Source organism: Hyperolius riggenbachi, chromosome 12 (assembly GCF_040937935.1).
Source record: "Hyperolius riggenbachi isolate aHypRig1 chromosome 12, aHypRig1.pri, whole genome shotgun sequence".
NCBI lineage: Eukaryota > Metazoa > Chordata > Amphibia > Anura > Hyperoliidae > Hyperolius > Hyperolius riggenbachi.
Window position 1 is genome coordinate 88,470,475 of NC_090657.1, and position 13,392 is coordinate 88,483,866.

At 42.7% G+C, this 13,392-nt stretch overlaps 1 protein-coding gene across 2 annotated transcripts in view; it reads left to right on the forward strand.

Moving 5' to 3' along the window:
- The window catches only part of WNK4 (WNK lysine deficient protein kinase 4), a 331,918-nt gene that overhangs the window by 311,378 nt on the left and 7,148 nt on the right, over positions 1 to 13,392 (forward strand). For both annotated transcript variants that reach the window (XM_068261897.1, XM_068261898.1), the window contains 4 exons: positions 2,386 to 2,467; positions 5,489 to 6,158; positions 8,525 to 8,727; positions 9,914 to 10,008. In XM_068261897.1, coding sequence (XP_068117998.1) covers positions 2,386 to 2,467; positions 5,489 to 6,158; positions 8,525 to 8,727; positions 9,914 to 10,008 — 1,050 coding nt within the window. The remainder of the gene's footprint in view (positions 1 to 2,385; positions 2,468 to 5,488; positions 6,159 to 8,524; positions 8,728 to 9,913; positions 10,009 to 13,392) is intronic.

Genomic DNA, 13,392 nt, shown 5'->3' on the forward strand with positions numbered 1-13,392 from the left:
AAAAAAAAACACAAATATTCACCTAAGGGTCTAAACTTTTTAAATATCTATGTAAGGATGAAATATTTAATTTTTTTTTTTTATATATAAGCTTGTAAATAGTGATGGATGCAAAACGGAAAAAATGCTCTTTTATTTCCAAATAAAATATTGTCGCCATACATTGTGGTAGGGACATAATTTGAACGGTGAAATAACTGGGACAAATGGGCAAATACAATACATACGTTTTAATTATGGAGGCATGTATTATTTTAAAACTATAATGGCCGAAAACTGAGAAATAATGAATTTTTTCATTTTTTTTTCTTATTCTTACTGTTAAAATGTATTTACAGTAAGGTAGCTCGTAGCAAAATGTACCACCCAAAGAAAGCCTAATTGGTGGTGGAAAAAACAAGATATAGATCGGGGGGCTGCGTAGATAAAAAGCGAGAAAAAAACACACCGGGAGACACCGGGAGCCCCTATAGTGTATTATCTTTGCAAGCTGGTCTGAGTATAAGAGTAATGCTACTCACAAGTGTAGGTTGCTTACAAGGCAACCACTCAGATAGGCATGTGGGGAAAGCCCTTCCCCACTCGGTCTTTTCGATGGATGGTCGCAGCTCCTTCAGAAAAAACTTTTTTACCACGAGCTTGTAAAAATAACACTCCCACTATGTGGGATGCTATACCTTGGATATGAAAATGGTAGGAGGCGCCCTTGTTGTTTGAACAGCAATTCTGCATAAGATGTAATATATACGATATAATGTAAATCACCTACCTTATGAATAGACACTCCACTCAGTAGGAAAGATGAATAAATTTATTGGTAACAAGCACTTAGGACACTTAGTCCTAAGTGCTTGTTACCAATAAATGTATTCATCTTTCCTACTGAGTGGAGTGTCCATTCATAAGGTAGGCGATTTACATTATATCTTATATATTACATCTTATGCAGAATTGCTGATCAAACAACAAGGGCGCCTCCTACCATTTTCATATCCAAAATATAGATCGGTTCATTGTGATAAGTAGTGATAAAGTTATAGCCTAATGAATGGGAGGTGAACATTGCTCGGATGCATGGAGTGAAAACGAACGAGGGCTTAAGTGGTTAACAATTAGTATTGGCAAACAGATATACATATTTTCTAGTCCCAAGTGCGCCTTCTATCCCCTTTCGTACCCTTTAAGTATGTCATGTGTAAGGGGTTCATATATAGCAAGCAGTATTGGTATGACAAAATTTGTTAACATATTTCAGTAAAGAAATTAAAGCAAACTTGAAGCGAAAATAAACTTATGAGATAATGAATTGTATGTGTAGTACTGCTAAGAAATAGCACATTAGAAGCAAAGAGAAGAGTCTCATATTGTTTTCCAGAACAGGAAGAGTTAAAAAAAAAAATCTTCAGTTGTTATCTATGCAAAATAACTTCTCTGAGCTATTCGACCCACTGGGTCGAATACAGTCTCGTCTTCTGAAGCAGTTAAACAGCGAGAGACAGCTTGATATAAGGTTTCACTGCAGGAATGTTCAAAGGGTCATTATTTTTGCTTTGTTTAATAGCTTAAAAGACAGAGTGTGGATTCTAAACTGCAAATATGACAGAATGATGCAATGTTCAAAAAAAAAAGCTGTATAACTGGAAATATAAATATGAGACTCTTTTCCTTTGCTACTAATGAACTATTCATTATCCGTACTACACATGCTTTTCATTATATCATACATTTTTTTTTTCGCTTCAGATTTGCTTTAAAGAAAACATGAATTGAAAATTAAAAGTCAAAATAAATATACACAAGTCATACTTACCTCCTGTGTAGTCTACTCATCAATCTCTTTCTCCTTTTCTGCGTCCTGTTTGTCCACTGTGATCAATGGAATTCTCCGTCCTCCATTTTGAAAATGGCCAATACACCATAACAGCTTTCTGGTCAGCACACAGTTAAACTGTAATATCACCTACTTGAGCCATAGGGAAACATGGACACATCAGTTCTCCTCTCAGCTTTAACTGTCAGCAACTGATATATAACTGACAGCAACTGGTATATTTCAGTTCTGACAAAATGTTGTCAGAACTGGAAGGGATTATTGTCAGAAGAAAATGGTGAGCTTCTGAGAGGAACTGATGGCAAGGTAACTATGTAATGTTCATTTGACGTTACCTCATGTGTTTATTTTCAATAATTTTACTCAGTACAGGTTCCCTTTAAAACATAGCAGATGGTTAATTGTAACTGTACTGTTATGGGGACTGTTTGACTGTTACAACATAGATCGTTTGCTTTGCAGAATATTTCCAGGCCAGCAATGCTGTTTTTGTAATCCTGAGGTTGTGTCTCTGCCATACTTATTTTAACACCGGTGTCTCTGTTTGTTTCCAGGCACTGCCCATAATCTCAGAATGTGCTTCTCCATCACCAGTGCCCACTGGAAGTCCTCTGCCTTCCAGTCCCATCCCTGTCGGTAAGTAGCATGTAGTAGTATTTACTATAATGAAAGTGGGACTATGTCAATAGCTTGTTGGTGTTTTGAACACTGATCCAGATCTTTTCTAACATGCTAAATTGCCGGCGCATATATTGGTGAATAAAGCAGGGAAAAGACTTAATGAAACATCACTATTTAGCCCTGCATGATCTTGGTACTGAGCCTCCAGTACTCCATAGGAATGGGTGGAAAGCCCTTGGCTTTGTGCTGATATTAATGTGCTTCACCAGTGCTTTGTCAGATCATCCACCAGGCAACCTAGGCAGGTGCTTGAGGCCTAGTGGGCGTCAAGGTGCCAGTCTGCCACCTTATTTGACCTCTCTCCACTTTAGCTTACCAAAAAGCCCGCAAGGAGGCCCCAAATCCACTACCTTGCCTAGGGCCCCATTACATCTTAATCCATCTCTGTATTAGTTACTGGTGTAGGAGAAAGTTTAAAGAGGAACTTCAGCCTAAACAAGCATACTGTCATTAAGTTACATTAGTTATGTTTATATAATCTCTTACCCATCTTTTTTAAAAGAACAGGCAAATGTTTGATTTCATGAGGGCAGCCATCTTTTTGGTTGAAGGGAGGTGACAGGGAGCATGAGACACAGTTCCAACTGTCCTATGTGCTAATCACCCCTCCCAGTTGCTAGGCAACGTGAATAACAACATAGGAAATCCCATCATGCTTTGCATAGCATCAGGGGAAAAAAGCCCGGGCAGTTTTCTTTGATAGGTGGAGCTTAACTAAACATGCAGCTAAAAATGATGCTTTGGTAAAAAAAAAAACAGAGTTCTGATGCTGTGAAACTGTAAAAAAAAAAAAAAACACCAACCCTTTTCAGTTCTGCTGAGTAGATTTTTAGTCCGGAGGTTCACTTTAAGGTTTGCGTTAGGGAAGAGTTCAGCTGACAGGTTAATGTCAGGTATATTGTTCATTAATAATCAGGGTTCACAAGGCACTCAGGTCCGGTTCTAGTAATAATGGAGTCCTGGGGAACTATAAATCTGGGTCCCCAAGAGACACCTCCAAACCATAATGCGGCACGAAAGGCCATTTCTTGGAGCCAAATTCCCTCCCAGGGCCCCTGAGTCGGCTGCAACCCCCCCCCCCCCCCCACCCACCCACACTTAACTGTGCTCTCCAGGGCCCCTGCAGGGTCTTTGGCAGAGCAGCGCCTCACCTGTTCTGGTGGTCACACTCCTCTGTCAGTTCATCGCTCCATGGACTCCCATCTTCATCCTCACAGGGGGGGGGGGCTCTCCTCCGTGACCCAGCGCATGTTATTACATAATATTATGCCACGGGTCACAGAGAAGATGCAGCCAGCGGTGGATGAAGACAGGAGTGCACAGAGCCTGGACAGGTGAGACGCTACTCTGACGAAGACTCTGCAGGGCCTATAGGGAACAATAGGTAAGTTGGGGGGAGACACCTTAGGGGCCCCCAAAGGCTCTGGGGCCCTGGGGCAATTGCCTTTATACTGTGCCTTAGTGTTTAGAGGATGAAGAGTAGCATAGGTCAGCAAACATGCAAACTGTCCCTCTTTTGAAGGGACAGTCACTATATGTGAATCAAATTGCTCTGTCGCTTTCTGGTTCACAGCTGCCCCTCTTTAAGGCCTTGTGTACAGTGTATATAAGTAAACGTATTAACTACAATATGGTTCCATTTTACACACAACCTCAAAGTTATTGCATTTGTGATATGAAAATGCAGCATATTTATCTGGTGTTCTTATATCACCACCACAGCAGCTATGGAATAGTTTAAAATGGATTTTTGCATACACAATTGCCAGGATAGTCAGTGAAAGGCATAGGCTAGGGTGGAAAATTATCATCAGATCTAGGGAGGTGGAGGGTTGGTGACAGATGTAGGTTACCTGAGGAAGGGGGGGGGGGGGGGTCAGGCGTAGGCAAGAGTGAAGGGTTTGTAACAAGCATAGGATAGAGTGAAAGGTTAGTGAAATGAATAGGTCAAGGGTAAGGTTTAGAGTTTAGAGTCATAGGTTAGGGTAGAGTGTTGACATAAGGCATAGGTTAGAGTGGAGGTCTAGAGACAGCCATAGTTTAGAGTGGAGTGTTAAGTGTTACACTGAGGGTAGGGTGGAGGGTTAGTCATAGGTTAGGGTAGAGTGTTGGTATCAGGTATAGGTTAGCGTGGAGGTTTAGAGACCAGCATAGGTTTGGGTGGAGAGTTAGTGTTATATAGAGGGTAGGGTGAAACATTAGAGGTAGTCATAGGTTAGGGTAGAGCGTTAGCATCAGGCATAAGTTAGCTTGAAAGTCTAGAGACAGACATAGGTTCAAATAGACAGTTAGTGTTAGACAGAGGGTAAGGTGGAGGGTTAGTCATAGGTTAGGGTAGAGTATTAGCATCAGGCATACGTTAGTGTGGAGATTTAGAGACAGGCAAAGTTTAGGGTGGAGGGTTAGTGTTAGACAAAGGGTAGGGTGAAGGGTTAGAGTTAGTCATAGGTTAGGGTAGAGTATTAGCATCAGGCATAAGTTAGTGTGGAGGTTTAGAGACAGGTAAAGTTTAGGGTGGAGGGTTAGTGTTAGACAAAGGGTAGGGTGAAGGGTTAGAGTTAGTCATAGGTTGGAGTAGAGTGTTGGCATCAGGCATAGGTTAGAGTGGAGGTTTAGAGACAGGCAAAGGTTGGGGTGGTGGGTTAGTGTTAGACAGAGGGTAGGGTGAAGGATTAGAGTTAGTCATAGGTTGGGGTAGAGTGTTGGGATCAGGCATAAGTTAGTGTGGAGGTTTAGAGACAGGCATAGGCTAGGGTGGAGGGTTCGTGTTAAACAGAGTGTAGGATGGAAGGTTAGAGTTAGTCATAGATTAAGGTGGAGTGCTGGCATCATGTATAGGTTAGTCTCGAGGTTTAGAGACATGCATACATTAGGGAGGAGTGTAGGAATCAGGCATAGGTTACAGTGTAGGTTTTACATAAAATTAAAATAACTTTTTGGAAAATTGTAAATCTTTGTTCATTTGTTAATTCACAGATCCTCAACCAAAAGTTGTAGGGAGATTTCAAGTTACAGCAGCAAAGGACCCCGCTTATTGTAATTCACCTTGGAATATAAACAGCAGCCCAGAGGCATCTCAGAGGTCTGATACCACTCCTGAGCTGTACGAGACAGCTTCATCAGACACAGATATCAGCACAGATGAGGCCACAGAAGGAAATGAATCAGAACCTGAGATACCTACCCCAAGTGCCAACATGGATTCACCAATGTGGGATTTGCCCGGGCATGCCAGCAGCTCAGAATCTGAGGTCTACAACCAAGCTGGGCAGAACCACTGTTGTGAAGATGGGGAGGGTGTGACCTCTGTAGATAATGCTATAGATTTACCAGAAACTTGTTCGTGTGTTCTCAATAACAATCCAACTACAGGAGATGCCTACCAAGACAGTAATGAACAATACATCCACAATAGCAGTATTATGAATGGAGAAAATGACGGGGACAGTACCATAGTGCCAGAAGGTGGGAAGGATGTAGATTCTAGGTCTTCTAGTGAAGAGGAGAATGTGGAGAAGACACCTCAGCAAATCTCTACAGTCCAGGTCTGGCTGCATTACACCAGAGGTATTTCCTACCTCAGCAGTGATGACACCGAGAGTGAAGATGAGGAGATATTTGAGGAGCTGCAGCAACTCAGGCAGAAGTGAGTTGTTGCCATTTTTTTCTATGACAAAAACACTTGTGTGTTGTCAAATGTGCTTTGAAATTCAGGTATTTTATTCCTGAAAGAAGTTTTGTTGTTACCGCTAGGGATAGTCGGAAATGCCAATTTCCGATTCCGCGGTAAATCCGCATTCCGCCATTGCCAAATACCGATTCCGCTTTCCGCTACCAATTTCCGCATTCCAATGCGGAATTTCCGCCGGAAATCGTGGAAATTCCGCCCAAATTTAACATCGATTTTCTCAAAAACTATAAGGTCTTTTTGAAAACTTTTTTTTCATCTTCTTCAGGAGATTCTGTTTAATAAACCCTGAAAATTTGGTGTTTCTAGGGCTTACGGGGGCTTTGCTATTAACCGCTAAAGTCGGCGGATTTTTACTGTAATGTAAATGCGGAAAATAGGCTTATGCAGATTTTATAGAAAATCGATGTTAAAGTCGGGCGGAATTTCCGCGATTTCCGGCGGACATTCCCGCGATTTCCGGCGGAAATCCGCCTAACGCACTTGCATTACCGATTTCCGCATTCCGATGTGGAAATGCGATTTCCGATCGGAATTTCGGAAATTGCATTTCTGCGGAATCCGAATGAGCATCCCTAGTTACCGCTGCATTATTTTATTCTTTAGGTTTGGTTCATACTAGGTTCACTGCCCTGCATTTGTGACAAAATGGTACTGAAGATGGATGAGATAAAGCCTGTTTTTCTACGGGCTGGTCTTCATCAATCAGCTTTGATGTGTCCATTTTTCCATTGTGTTTATGTAACAGATTTAGACAGATATGATTTTTGTTTTTTTGGGACAACGGCTGCAGTTTCAGTCATCAAATAAATGGTAATGACAGTGATAAAAGTGACATAATTAAGAAAATGTATAATGATTACCAAGACACAAAAGGGGGAGAGAGCCCTGCCCTTGCGAGCTTACAATCTAAAGGGAATGGGGGAACAAGAGGAGGAGTAGTATACTATAAAATATATAGAGGCAGTGTGTTTTAAGATACCTAGTAGGAATGCAACTTGGTCTTAGGAACTTAGCTCTTTGAAACGATTCATATCCCTGAGTAGTTTCGAAAGTGAGTGCACTCCTACTGCACACGCACTAACTGGACTTGCATGGGTGCAGTAGAGATGCACTCATCCTCAGGAACACAAGTAGTTCTAAAGAGCTATTCGAGTGGGTCGCATAGCTACACCAGAGAACAGTGCTGGAATGAAAAGCTGGACGGAGGAATTGGGAGGCCCCTTTGCTATCCAAAGCCTTCAATCTACTAAAGTAAGCATCAAACTTGAAGTACGTTTCCTCACTTCAGGTGCAGTTTCAATGCACATAGTGATATAATAAGTGGGTTGTTTTCTTTTTTTCCCTGTGGTCAGTAGGAGTTGTAAATGGTCTCAGAGTGGCTGTGGAAGTTGGTTCCCTGCATTTGGCTTCCTCAGAGAATGGAGACTGACTGATAGTTCCCTGAAACATTATCTTACTTTCAGCTGTTATTCTATAGTACTAACATACAAATTAAACAAAAAAAACATATAACTGGTTGTTTATGCAACAAGCAAAATTATTTCATGGGATTGTCAATGAATTTCTAATAATTTCAAGTAAATTCAGATATTGAGTTAATGGTATGACCACTTATGCAGCTTGGGCCAATAAAAAAACATCAGCTACTGCATTTGATTGGCCCATTTCCAAATTCTGCATACAATTTTCATAAAATGTCCATTAACTCAAAACTATTAGCATCTCTTTGACTGTTCCTGCTTCCCACGCCTTTGAGTCATGGCTTTACTGCTCATTCAAGAAAAGTTATACTAAGGCTAATTGAAGACCAGTTCCCACTGGATAGTGTACTGGTTAACTGGGCTCTACCTCTGACTCAGGAGACCAGGCTTTGAATCTTGGCTCTTCCTGTTCAGTAAGCCAGCACCTATTCAGAAGAAGACCATGGGCAAGACTCCCTAACACTGCTGCGGCCTATAGAGCGCATCCTAGTGGCTGCAGCTCAAGCGTTTTGAGTCTGCCAGGAGAAAAGTGCAATGTAAATGTTATTTGTCTTGTGTAATCACATGACCGATATCACATTACTATAGGGCAGTTGACCAATAGGAGTAGCTTAGGGAAGGGAACATGCACAGGTTAATATTATTATTGATTTATATAGATTACATTTAAGGCCTAATGCTGGCCACACACTGGGAGACTGGCCTAAAAGATATCTAGCAGATCAACAGTGGGAGGATGATTCAATCATAATTTTAATATGCATTTCAGGTTGTGCTTTTACCTTTAGTTATTGTAGTCTGTATACTGGTAGTAATAATATTGTTGTGTGTTCTCTGCAGGCACATGTCTGAAGTGCAGGTGCTACAAGCTGTACAGAAGAAGGAGATTGAAGAGTTGTACTATAAGATGGGAAAAGTGCCTCCACCAGGTATTGTCTCTCCAGCAGCCATGCTGTCCTCTCGACAGAGGCGTCTATCCAAGGGCAGCTTCAACCCATCAAGGAGGAACAGCTTACAGCGATTAGAACTTCTACCAGCAACTGGTACGATCTGTGAAAGAATGCTCACCACTTATGGTTGCATTGTGTATTTGCATTGTATTATGGGTAGCCCAGACATCTGAACTAATACAGACACCCAGATAAAGTATGGAGTTCAAGAACCATCAGCATTTGATGTAGTCAACTAAAAGGAAAGTCAAATCTATCCACTTAAGTATTTCAAAGTATAGTGTTCTCCTCTGCAGAATAAAGGTGACACCTTATTAAAGGCTGAGCTTAAGTCCAGTAGAAGGATAGTGGCATACGAGTCAGATTTATCCAGGTGGTCACTGATGTGCTCCAGGCAGATATTGATGGTGTAGTCAGTGGACTTGTTTGCTCTATAGGGACTTGGCGTAGATGGAGGTGAGGATAGGAGTGAGTTGCCATGAACAGGTTTTCAGGCAGGCTGGTGACACGCCATCAGAGCCAGAGGCTTTCCTGGTGTTCAACGTTTTCAGGTGGCACAGGACATCTGCCTTACAAACAACTGTGGGGTTGAGCTTATGCTTGGGCCATTTTCATCAGTGATTGAGGGGTGGGCAGATGATGTCAGGTGCCACACTGGAGCTGCCTGGATCTCGAACCTACAATAGAAATTACAGAGATTCTTGGCTAGTTCAGTGCTGGGTGTTGCATATTGAGGGGCAGCTTATAGTTGGTGGCAGTCTTGAGCCTTTTCCAAAAAGCTCATGGGTCATTCAAGCAGAGGTTGTGTCTCAAACTCTCAGCGTACTGCTTTTTAGCGGCTTTCAGTTCGCCTGGGCAAGACGCCTGGGCACGTAGACTCAACCTTCCAGAACCCAAGCCAACCATCTGTGACTGCGTCAACAGGTCCTGCCTGGCATCCCAAGCCTAACAGATGTATACAGTAGAGTTGACCATTACCAGCACAGCACCTATGAAGAGCTAATACTGCGGTTTAAGGAGGAGCCATGGTGGTTCCCATATTTCTATGCCACTGACTTATCCTAATAGGTTTTAGCTCTATGTGATAAATGCACAACCAAGTGCATATATTATTAAAGCCAATGGCAGATATGCTAAAGTCTCCATACTGTTAGCATATATTCCTTATATGATATTAGTGTGTCCTTAAAAGAGAACAGGTTTTTTTTCTCTATATAGTTATATTTCTGTAAAATGTTATTTTCTCTTCATAAAACATTGACACTGTATACGTTAACAGGAATTAGAAAAAACTCACTTGGAGGGAGCAGTTCGGGCTCCCAGGAACATCGTTCAAACAAAGGGGTCACATTTTCAGGAGACGTCACAAGAATGGTGAGCATGAACTGTCATTCTATGATGTTCTATCCTAGAAGTCATTCCAACACTGTGTCTGTCAGATCTGTCTAAATGTCATATTGAAATTTTAGTATGGCTGCAGATGGGTTGAATCATGCTGAGATATACATGCCTGTATTTAAAACCATAGTGGAGGGGCCCTTGATGATAGGTAGCAACTAAAAACTAGCATATAGGTGAGAAGTGTAATGCTTTACCCTCTTACCAATTATTAATTCATTAATTCATAAAAAAAAAGTGCCTGAAATATTGTCGGTCATAAATGTGAGCTCCTTTTTTTCGTTTTCTCCTGATAGGCTCACTGTGCCTGCGCAGGCCTGGCCACGCATCTCCTCCTTCGCATTCCTGTCCGCAATAGTGTCCTGCACAGGATGCTATTGCAGACGGGAACGCGAAGAAGGAGATAAGTGGCCAGGCCTGCGCAGGCGCAGAAAGCCTGTCAGCCGAGAATGAAACTAACAGGCGGCGAGGGACAGGAGGATCAGTAAGTGACTGCGAGGGCACGGGGCGGCTACAGGGGGCTGGTAGAAGCCCCAGGTGAGTAAAAATGATGTTTTATTTCAGGCTTAAAGAGACTCTGTAACAAAAATGTCATTCTTTTTTCTACCATCCTACAAGTTCCTAAACCTATTCTAATGTGCTCTGGCTTACTGCAGCACTTTCTACTATCACCGTCTCTGTAATAAATCAATGTATCTTTCCCCTGTCGGACTTGTCGCCCTGTGTCTGGAAGGCTGCCAACTCTTCCGTGCTGATATGTTATGCACACCCCTCTCCAGGCCCCTTTATGCACACTCCAGTGTGTGTGTTATTTACATAAGCCAGCAGCGTCTCTGCTCTCTTATCAGTGAGAGAAGAGAGCTGGATAAAAATCCTCCTCTGTTAGGCTGTGAAAGGAGCTGGCTGACACATACTGAGGAATTACAGACAGGGCAGAGCTGTCTGCAGGAAGAAACAATCAGCCTGTAACTCTTCAGTGGGTGAGAGCTGCAGGGGGACAGAAGGTAAACACACAAATGATCTCTTGAGATTCAAAAGGAAGGCTGTATACAGCCTGCTTGTGTATGGATGTATTTTCTATGGGTGGACATACCGTACATCAACCTACTTCCGGTTTTGGTAGCCATTTTGTTTGTTTATAAACAAACTTTTTAAAACTGTTTTTGACTACTTTTAATGCGGTGGGGAGCGGCAAAATTGTGACAGAGGGGAATAGGAGATGTCCCCTAACGCACTGGTATGTTTACTTTTGTGCGATTTTAACAATACAGATTCTCTTTAAAGTGTACCAGAGATGACATGTGACATGTGACATGTGACATGAATAGATATGTGAATATACAGTGGCAAGCATACAGACACTTATGCTGTGCTCCTTTTCTTTTTTCCCTGCCTGAAAGAGTTTATAATTAGCTATGGAACTGACCGTTTTTCTCCAGTCAGGACCCTGTCAGCTCAATGATTACAAATTACAGCTATAAAACACGTTCGTAAGCAGATACCTGGACTTTTTACTATGAGGGGAAAAGTAAAAAGATCAATAGTTCATGTATTTCACTCTGGGACTCTTGAGACACTGCAATTGAGCAGAGACTATGAAACATTATATCTGCTTTTTAAATGTTTTTACATAAAATAAAACCTTGAGATATCTAAAAGAGTCATTTTTAGCAGGGCTGTGGAGTCGGAGTCGAGGAGTCGGAGCAATTATTGGGTACCTGGAGTCGGAGTCAGTAAAAAATGCACCGACTCCTAATGAATTTAAACTGTAATTAAAATAGAAAATGTGATAAAATGTTTTATTTCTCAGATAATAGAAATTATATATACAGTAGTATCTGTGCTTAGCCCTCAAAAATGAAATAAACCAATCAAAAATAGTTACTTGTGCTGCTTCAGTAAAGCAGTCCCCGTATTTTTAAAGTCAGATATACATATCTGATTGTGACTGTATATATGATGTGTACACAGGAATCTCTTATATATGTTACGGCCAGAACCCGTAGTGTGGCCACTTCGCGTTCTGGCTGGCCAATGTGCGAAGTGGCCGCAGCACAGCGGCCAATGTTAGAAATGTAATGTTTACACTTATTTTACGGCCGTCTCGCTGCGGCCAAATGTATTAAAAGTTGCTTAATTTAATTAAATATAGCCGGCTGCAATGTGATAGATGAAGCCGCCGGCTTTCGCACTGCCTCCTCCTCCTCTCCCCCCCCCCCCCCCCCCCGCCTCTCTCCTCTCCCTGCCTTCCATACGATACGGAGCCGCCGGGAGAGTCGTTCGTCGCGGCAGGAGAGCAGAGCGGGGAGGCTGCAGACATTGCTTCTGCCAGCACTCGCTCTGCAGGAGCGGCAGGATTCCCCTGCTGCGACGAACGACTCTCGGGGACACGCGTGTCCCCACCCGGCTGCTCCGTATGTCGTATAGGAGGCAGGGAGAGGAGAGAGGCGGGGGGGGGGAGAGGAGGAGGAGGCAGTGCGAAAGCCGGCGGCTTCATCTATCTCATTGCCGCTGGCTATATTTAATTAAATTAAGCAACTTTTAATACATTTGGCCGCAGCGAGACGGCCGTAAAATAAGTGTAAACATTGCATTTCTAACATTGGCCGCTGCGCTGCGGCCACTTCGCACATTGGCCGGCCAGAACCTGAAGTGGCTGGCCAGAACGCGAAGTGGCCACACTTCGGGTTCTGGCCGTAACATATATACTAAATAACATCTATGCTGTAAGAATAAAGCCTGATGTGTAGCTGTGTCACTAATAGAGATGGTCAAGTGAGATGTAAATAATTCTGCGTTGATGCTGATTTATGCAAATTCATGCACCCCTTTTGTTCATGGAATCAAATAATTTGATAAGTTGTTAACATTTGGTTTGGTGACTAAGAATTAAAGGGTACCTGAGACGGATGAGAATAAAAGTTTTATACATACCTGGGGCTTCTTCCAGCCCCCTTCAGGCCAATCAGTCCCTCGCTGTCCTCCTCCACCACCTGGATCTTCTGCTATGAGTCCCGGTAATTGAGCCAGTCAGCGCAGTCCAGCCGCGTGCCGTTTCCACTTCCAGGAGCGTTCTGCATCTGCGCAATAGTGCTGCGCAGGTGTAGTACGTTCCTGGTGGTGGTGTGCGCCCGACTGGCTCAACTGCCAGGACCCATAGCAGAAGATCCAGATGGCAGAGGAGGATAGCGAGGGACTGATTAGCCTGAAGGTGGCTAGATATGTATAAAACTTTCATCTGTCTCAGGTGTACTTTAAGTTACACAGTAGTACTATACTCTACATATGCACTCCCCACAGAGCTGCAGGGAATCCACTGAGAATGGTGTGCACATTGAACACAGAGGTGTTGTCTCTCCC